Here is a 9,305-nt window from a genome sequence, read left to right on the forward strand (position 1 = left end):
TATATTATGAAAAATTAAAAGTGTGTTCTAAGCAAATTGTCTGAAAAGCACAACTGTTTGAAAAAGACAAAAGCACCTAAAAATGCAATATTCCCTGCGTCTCTATTTAGCATTCACTAATTTATTCCTTTTTATTCAAACCTTGCTCTGTTTTATGGGCATGTTTAATAATTCATTTTCTTCCCATTCACCCGTACTTTCCTTTGTTGTTTTTCTTCATAAGATTAAATGATCTGCGATTTTTCTTACGGAGTATCCATATACATTTTTATACATTTTAAACTATTTTCTTCTATCAGAGGTTGATCACTTTTAGATATCCTTCTGCATTTGCACAGGAGCAGCACCGTGTTGTGTTTTGTTCTCTGCTCACTCTGTACGACATTGCGCTGTGTCATCACTTCTATCCTCTATTCCTGGATGCGGGACATGGTTGTCAAGGTGTTACATTTAAGAGGCTCTTCAGCTTATGAGGGATGTAGGTCATCAAAGGTGGCTTCACTTTATGCCTAAAAGCTTTTATATGACAAATAATATTGCATAATATTAATATTTTTTGTTTAGAATTAAAGAAAAGGCATTAGTTTAGATAGTCATATCTTTCAGATGTACATAAAGAAAATTTATAAAATATTTGAATGTCTTAGAGACAGGGGTGGGTCAGTCTTTCTCTATCTCACTCACACAGACAGCTGTGACCTGATGTTTGTTGGAATCACCTCTGACTTATTTCCATCTTCCTGTTTCCTAATGATCATTACCATTTAGTTTTAATGTCCCTCTTTTGATCCCATTTTTTAAAATTCTTTCAACCAGCCTTTGATTTGTCCTTAATTTGCTTATTGCATGATAAACAACTCCTCACATTGGGCTGACTGATTTTTAAAAAGGATTCTAAAAAATCTGACGCAGGCAAAACACAGCAGGGCTCTGGGAATTATGGGGATGGCCCCTGTGTTAGCTCTAATTACTCCTTCTCTACCAGGAAACAAATTCATTTGATGTGTGGGACCCACTGTACTGTGGGCATATTAGGCCAATTAAATCACAGTGCTGCCAGCTTGGTGCACTGTGGCTGACGTTTGTTTCCATGGCGAGAAACATGATCCCTCAATCCTTACACATTACAGTTGTTTATGAAATAAATGAAGTGCTTCACAAGGCTATCCATACCCCTTGAACTTTGCATTTTTCAATGCTATAACTACAAGCATCAACAGAAAAGGTGTGAACCCACGGAAAATTTGGTCATGCTATGGGAAGGTTCCTTCATCAGGGATGGTAAAACTGGTATGATGGAAGGATGTATGGAGCTAAATATAGAACAATCCAGGAAAACAAAATGTATCAAAGATTTGAGGTTCAACCTCCATCAGAATCCATCCTTCCAATATCTAACATGTTTATTCCAGCACCCACCTCCATCGACCAACAGGTGAGAGGCAGGGTACACACACTGGACGACACAGAGACAAACAGGACAAACAAACATGCACACACTCCGACGGACAATTTAGAGAGACCAATTAACCTAAAAGTCATGTTTTTGGACAGTGGGAGGAAGCCAAAGTACTCAGAAAGAACAAACGCACGCACAGGGAGAACATGCAAACTACTAACTCATGAGCTTGAGTCATTCTACAAATTAGAGACAGTAAATTTACAAAATACAGACATAGTCCAAAAGACAAATCTAAATGTATGTCAGTTATTTTAGTAAATTTATTAATAATAATTAAAAAAAAATCTGGAAAACTATTTGTATTTTTCTTCCATTTCATAACAAATTACTTTAGTCTATCAAATAAAACCACAGTAAAACACATTAACACATTGGTTGTAATGTGAGAAAATGTGAAGGGGTACAAATAAGCCTTTATGTAGGCATCTGACTTCAAGCCTGCATAAAATGCATTTGCCTTGCCTCTCAAATTTATAATTGAACAAAAATATATTTGAGTCTATAATGTTTGAAGAAGAAGGCCTCGAAAAAGGCATTTAAACTAGACTAAGGCCTGCTGTCAATCCTCTTACATTGTGCCTCATTGAAAATGGATTAGTGAGTAACACCTGCGTTTGGGCCCCCAGGTCACTTTGGTAGGATTTCACTGAATGGGCCTGACCGACACAAGCCTCCCATGTAGCTAATACCATAACACTCAACTTCTTTTTTTGTTTTTATCGTAATAAGAATCCGACGCTATAATTTCCCTACTTCTTCTATTTCTTCTTCCATTTTTTTCTGTTTTGTTGTTTTTTTTGTTGTTTTTTTTGTTTGTTTTTTTTGTTTGTTTTTTTTACCGTGTATGGATTATCTGACACCAAAAGGAAATAAAATGCCTGTCAATTTTGAGACATGTTGTCTGCGGACTCTACTGTTTGTGGAAACGCACATGAGCCTTCAGAGACGCTGAAGGGAAGATCGTAAGTAGCTCTCCAGGGTGCTGAAGTTGTCTCCAAACGCCTAGACGAGCCTCCTGAGCTCTACTTGTCACTTGCAGCCCATAATCCTAACGCAATGAGCGGGTTGAGTCTTCATCTCAGCGACACCGGAGTGGACAGGTGAGGATCTGGGATGAAGAGAGACGCTCAGATCCGAGGAGGAACCCGTCAGATTGTTTCATCGGATCCCGGAGATGTTCAGATGGTAGGGAATACATGGTAGGTGCGCGGGGGATGTCACTGAGGATAAAAGTTTATTTAGAAAGAAAACTAAGTCTGATATCTGTTTATGTTTCCGTTTGCAGGCATCATGGGTGTGAAAAAAACGTACGTTAATAGTGAATAAGATTATTCACTACCTTGGACAACCTGGAAGGACAATGCAACATACTCCTCCAAATGGTTGGGACTCCAACCATCCATGTGTGCCCATAATAAAGAACAGACAGACTTTACCGACGCTCCCCCTTTGTAACTTCCTGTTATGGGTTCTGTTAGGGGTCCTCACCTTCCCCTGCTGCGTTCACTGTCTAATCTTCAAAGTGGGGATTTTGGGGCCTTGGAACTGCGACCCTGTTTACTACAGGGCCCTTCCCACCGCAGCTGCCAGGCTCGCTGTGAGCAGGATCAACGGAGACCCCGGTCTGGATCTAGGTCTAACAATGGACTTCATTGTCCTGCAGGAGCCTTGCGAAACCTCAAAAGCCCTCACGGCTTATATTTACTACGATTCTTCAGCGAACGCGTTTGTTGGCCCCACCAACCCGGGATACTGCGTCGCCGCGTCCCTGCTGGCCAAGAACTGGGACAAGGCGCTGTTCTCCTTCAGCTGCATCACCTACGAGCTGGAGCGCATGTCTGGATACCCAACTTTTGCACGGACAGTCCCGTTTCCCGTGGACGTGTTGTTCACCGTATTTAAACACTTCAGGTGGGCCAGCTCGGCGGTGGTCTCTTCCAATGAAGACATCTGGTTAGACACCGCTGGGAGAGTGGCTTCTGGCTTAAGGAGGAAGGGGCTTCCAGTGGGTCTGGTCACAGCCATGGGTCTGAACGATACGGAGGTAGAGAGCACGTTGAGAAAGATCCAAAACGCAGGAGAAATAAGGGGTGAGTTTGACTTTAGATAATTAACTCACTGTTTTGTTTTAACTTAAAAATACACGAGGGACCTTGCAAAAGTGTTTCACATTTTGCAATATTATAAGTGCAATTTTTTTTATTTGGGAATTTATGTGCTAGAGTAACGTGCAAACAAAAACTGAGTAGAGCCACCATTTTTTACAGTTACAGCTGCAAGACTAAAACCCAATCTTCCTATAGCAAATTGAGGTAATTTGCTATAGGAATATAGCAAATTGATGATGTTTGGACTGCTAAGTTGGCTGCAGTTCAAACTGCATACATTTCCATTTTTTTCTGAAAAGTGTTTTGGCAGAAATGTGCTCCTTTTTGTCCTTTCTGCAGTACCGTAGGTAGCAGTAACGCGCCTTGCAACCATGAAAGGTTGCAAGGCACCTTTCATGCCTTGCAACGTTGGTAATTGGATTTTTGTCTAGACTTTGACTGGGTCACGCTGGCGTATGGATATACTATGATCTAAATCATTCAATCCATCATATCCATATCATGACCAGTTTCCATATCTCCACATCCACCATAACATAATGTACTAACACAACGTTTAACTTTGGAGATGGCGTATTGTTTAGATTTTGCATCTAAACAAAAGAAAAAAGTTTCATTTTGGTCAATTCACAAGAAGACTTTCTCCCACATATTAGCTTTGTTCCCTATAAACACATTGTGATCAGTTAAGCTGAGCTATCAAAAGCTCGGCATCATCTTTTATAACCTGGAATTGCTTTTTATTTTCCACAATTTTCTTTCTTTTTTTTTTGTCTTCGCTCTTTTTCTTGAGCGTTATGCTGTGATTATTCACTTACAATACCATAAAGTTAGTGAAACAAAATATGAGAAAGTTTAAGCAGTCACAATACTTTTGCAAGACACTCTGTAGATTTGTATTGGTTATATTTACACAAGAAGTTCACAGTAGGCCTATGATTCCACAAAATGCCAAACCACTTCTTGTATTTTTACTTTAATCTTTACTCTAATCCTGGCATGAAAAGGTAAAAAAAATCATGTTTTTTTTTTTTTACCTTCATCATTGCTAGTCTATCTACTTCAGAGATTTTTTTATAGTGAGATTATCACAGCTATTGGGAAAAAAAATGGAAGAGTTATGTACAAAATGGTTGTCTCAGCAATAAGCACAGTGACTTGTACATTATAAGCAAACAGAGCAACTAGGCTACCTCTTCAAGTGATATCATATTGTCAGAGGTTAGACACATCTTGTTGGAATTGATGAAATTATACATAAATTAATGTACTAGTTGCAGAAGTACAAACATAATGATACCACCATTATTTTTTTTCAGTGATCATAATGTGCATGCACTCAATCCTGGTTGGTGGAGAATACCAGGCCACTTTTCTCACAATCGCGCACAAGATGGGTATGACTTCAGGAAACTACGTGTTTGTGCCCTACGATACTCTCCACTACAGCGTTCCCTACAACAACGTCTCCCACCTCGCTCTCCAAAACAACAGCCTTCTGAGGAAGGCCTACGACGCCGTCCTCACCATCACTGTGGCCTCCGAGCTGCTGTCCTTCAACGAGGCGTTCACTGCAGCCAAGAGGAGCCAGGAGATGACACTGCCAGTGGAGGCGGAGCAGGTAGGGAGTGTTTGAATGTCAGATCTGTAAACATGTGCACCTTTCTCTATGGCTTTTAAAAGTCCACACTAGTTTTTCTGTTAGCATCACAAAGCGCAAGACACACAGCATATACGTGAAAGATCAAATTGTAGAAAAGTTAAAAGTAGGGTTAGGTTTAAAACAATAAACTTTAATCCATTATGTGAGAATGTAAACTTAGAAAGACGTAAACGTCTGTTTTTATCTAGGAATCCTGTGCCTCAAATATGGCCTTTAAGGAAGTGTAACAAGATGAAACTCACTGAAAGCCATAGATTGTCCTAGTTGAAGTTTGCCAGAAACATGTAGGGAACATGACAAATTTGTAGAACAAAGTGCTCTGGTCAGATGAGACCATAATGTGATTGGTTGTACATGCATTATGCTTTGAATCATGGAAAGCACATTTTGTACATTGGCCTGATCACACCCTACTCATGCCACCACCATGAAAAATGATGGTGGCAGCATTCTGTAGGAATTTCTGCAAAGATGGAACATGGTGATACAGGTAGAAAAGCAGAGACTCCAAAAGACTTCAGACTGGTTGGAGGCTCACCTTCCAGCACTACAATAACCCTAAACAAACAACCAGATGTACAATGAGATCAAAGCACTTCCATGTGTTTCATCTGCAAAATTCATAACTAAATTAAATCAGATTTGGTGGTAAGACTCACCATTATGTGCAGTTTTGTGTTGATTTGTCAGACAAAAGTCCGATAACTGACATCAAATTATAGTTGCTAATATACCGTATATTATCTGTAAAGCATCTAAAAGTCTTCCACATTCTGAATTTGAACCATTCAGAATGTGGTTTTGCCTCTCTGTCTGCAACATGACCTAACATGCACTGACATCATTGCTTTCTCCTGCACTTGTACTGTACTTTACAGGTTAATCCTCTGTTTGGAACCATCTACAACAGCATATATCTGCTGGCCAGGTCCATTCATAATGCCAGGAAAGCTGGCATGCTTCTGTCAGGCTCAAATCTGGCCTACTTCTCCAAGAACACAAGCTTCAATGGCTTCAACCAGAAGGTGCTGGTGGATACAAGTGGGGAGGTTAAGACCAACTATGTTATTTTGGACTCTGACAGCAGAAGCAGTCAGCTTTACCAGGCCTACATTGTGGACCTAAAGGCAGGAGAGCTTCGTTTTGCAGGAAGGTCTATCCATTTTCCAGGAGGATCCCCTCCAACGGCCGACTCCCGCTGCTGGTTTGATGAAAACGTCATCTGCACCGGAGGTAAAAGGCCCTTTTAAGTTGGTGTTTGGTATCCACTCTTGCTTCACTTGTTCACTACAAACACTGCCAACCCTGTCAAGTCATGTGCTCTCATTTTTAGGTGTGGAGGTGTCTTACATAATAATAGTATTGGCTGTGATCCTCAGTTTGGCTGTAGGAGGGCTCTTCATAACTATTTACATCAGGTATGGTCTTACTGATATATAGTGATAGGAACAATTACATTCACTGAATGGCCTAATTAGAAAAAAATGTTTTCTGTAATCACTTGGCAGGAGGAGACTTCAACAAATCCAGCTGATCAAAGGTCCCAATCGCATCCTGCTGACTTTAGAAGATCTCACTTTTATTAACCCTCAGTTAAGCAAAAAGGCAAGCCGCAACCAGGCATTACCAATAACTTCATCTTAACATTGTTTATCTAAAAGCTATGTGGACAGCACATTTGCAAAGCTTGCTAATTTGTATAAAAAATAATGTAATAGATCAAAGAACAAAGGAAGGTGTTTTTTTTAAGAATCCACAGATCAGGTTTAGTTTATTCAGAAAACTGAGACATAGAAACTGGTGACAGAAACACACTCATAGTGACAGGCAAATGGAGAAATGCAAACTGACACATAGGTAAAGTATAACACATAAAAATAAAAATCTGTACATTAAGGAAAAATTTGCAACATGCAAAAACATAGTTGCAGCTATCAAAGGACCAAACTCAACTTTAAAACAAATCTTAATAGGATAGTTACAAAAATATATTTGTAGCTCAAAGAGTAGTAAATTTTCCACAATGCGCCCCTTTAAAATTCACTTTCATTACTTCCTGTGTCTGACATTTTCTGCCTTGTGTTGCAGACATCAATTACTAAAGGTTAACACATTCTCTACATCAAAAGTATTAAATGCACAGGAAATTATTACTATATAACTCTGCATGATAAAAAATGATAGAGTTTTCTGAACTTTTGAAAATCTTTTCTGTACATGGATTAAATCTGTTATGGTTGCTGTCACATAGAAAATTACCTTAGAGGATCTGAGTGAGTCCAGGAGCGCTCTGGATGAGAAGTCTGCAGACCCGTCCCACTCTGTTAACAGCATGCAGACGGCAACGCACGAGAATTCAAACGTCGCTGTGTATGAGGTGGGTCACAATGCTGTTGGACCTAATGGTATACAAACAGCAAGGATTTTAGACAGGTTTTAATTGATTAGATAAATATCAGAGTTTTTTTTTTAATTAGATTATTACTGATGAACGCATTCAAACTACTAAAGAGTTTCAACTTCTAAAGACAGTTGGGGAGAAAGCAACTGTATTAAACAGACAAAAGAGTTTAAGACCAGTTTTAAAATTTCCTTTACGATTTTAAGAATATTATTTTTGTTATGTCGTTTACTTTTTAATTTTTTTTTTCCTTTTTACTCAAAAGTACAATTTAACATCCATAAAGTAAAACATCTGTTTCATCTTGTAGGGTGACTGGGTGTGGCTCAAGAAATTTGAAGAGGGCCAATTCAAGGAGATGAAACAAAGCACAACAAAGATTTTCACAAAGGTAGGGCAGTGCATGGACACTTATTTCAGATGAATCAATGGTATGTCATGCTAACAGCTTTCCGTATAGATTATTGATAAACAGAACAGAAATCAGGACTTGGATAAATTTAGAACATATTCAATCAGTTCTAATTAAAGGTGGCATTATTACATGCTTGTTCTGTCTTCTGCAGATGAAGGACTTGAGAAATGAGAACGTGAATCCCTTCCTGGGCTTCTTCCTGGACTGCTTCATGTTTGCTGTGGTGACAGAGCACTGCTCTCGGGGCAGTCTCCAGGACCTGCTGAAGAACGAAGATGTAAAATTAGACTGGATGTTTAAGTCATCACTTTTACTTGATCTTATCAAGGTAAGCACTAATGTCACATCAACTTCTTAAATCTCCATTTTGTATGTTGTTTGCTTACAAATAAACAACAACGTCGAACATGTTGTGTTTCCAGGGTATGAAATATCTCCACCACAGGGAGTTCCCCCACGGCAGACTTAAATCTCGAAACTGTGTGGTGGACGGGCGCTTTGTTCTGAAGATTACAGACTATGGCTTCAATGAGCTGCTGGAGTCTCAGAAAGCTTCCTTTGAAGAACCGCCACCTGAGGGTAGCCTGTCTTTTGTTTTAGAAAATATAGAGAGGTGGGAAGAGTAGAAAAATAACCTACTTAAGTTGCTATACAATGCAATGTTAATATAGTAAAATTTTACTTCAGTTCAAGAGCAAATAACTGTGAGAAAAGTTCACTTAAGTGAAAAATTAACCTAGTGAAATAAACTCAGAGTAAATATTACCAATTTTACAACAGAATAAATAAAAAATTAAGAGACTAAACAATAATGTGTGGAAGTAGAAGACCTAATTACCCAAACTGTGTAATTACAGTTCAATTAAAGCTAGTATTTTAACTGTTCCTCTTCCATAAATCAATTTTATGAATATTTTTCCAATATGTTGAATGTTTCAGAACAGACAAAATACTTTTCTCTTATCACTGTGAGTCTGACATGTTATAACTTGTGCAATAAGGCTTTTTCTATCACATCAAGACATGTCTTTGATTAACTGTGTTTTATGCGTTTTACATACTGTTACTGTTACATACATTTCTGTATCTACTGCAGAATATATACTGCTCAAAAAAATAGAGGGAACATTTCACTTTAAATTTGTGTGTGGCTCCGAATCCAGGCCTCCATTGGTTAATAAATTTGATTTCCATTGATGATTTTTGTGTGATTTTGTTGTCAGCACATTCAACTTTGTACAGAACAAAGTATTCAA

At 38.7% G+C, this 9,305-nt stretch overlaps 1 protein-coding gene across 2 annotated transcripts in view; it reads left to right on the forward strand.

The window, feature by feature from the left end:
- The first annotated feature begins 2,090 nt into the window (after window positions 1–2,090).
- gucy2f (guanylate cyclase 2F, retinal) overlaps window positions 2,091–9,305 on the forward strand; it is a 14,996-nt gene continuing 7,781 nt past the window's right edge. For both annotated transcript variants that reach the window (XM_007562785.2, XM_016676776.1), the window contains exons 1-10: window positions 2,091–2,661; window positions 2,748–3,552; window positions 4,890–5,191; window positions 6,112–6,466; window positions 6,567–6,651; window positions 6,742–6,838; window positions 7,485–7,610; window positions 7,945–8,025; window positions 8,201–8,377; window positions 8,472–8,628. In XM_007562785.2, coding sequence (XP_007562847.1) covers window positions 2,823–3,552; window positions 4,890–5,191; window positions 6,112–6,466; window positions 6,567–6,651; window positions 6,742–6,838; window positions 7,485–7,610; window positions 7,945–8,025; window positions 8,201–8,377; window positions 8,472–8,628 — 2,110 coding nt within the window. In that variant the 5' untranslated portion in view covers window positions 2,091–2,661; window positions 2,748–2,822. The remainder of the gene's footprint in view (window positions 2,662–2,747; window positions 3,553–4,889; window positions 5,192–6,111; window positions 6,467–6,566; window positions 6,652–6,741; window positions 6,839–7,484; window positions 7,611–7,944; window positions 8,026–8,200; window positions 8,378–8,471; window positions 8,629–9,305) is intronic.

This window comes from Poecilia formosa, unplaced genomic scaffold (genome assembly GCF_000485575.1).
Source record: "Poecilia formosa unplaced genomic scaffold, Poecilia_formosa-5.1.2 Scaffold141, whole genome shotgun sequence".
In the NCBI taxonomy this organism is placed as follows: Eukaryota; Metazoa; Chordata; class Actinopteri; order Cyprinodontiformes; family Poeciliidae; genus Poecilia; species Poecilia formosa.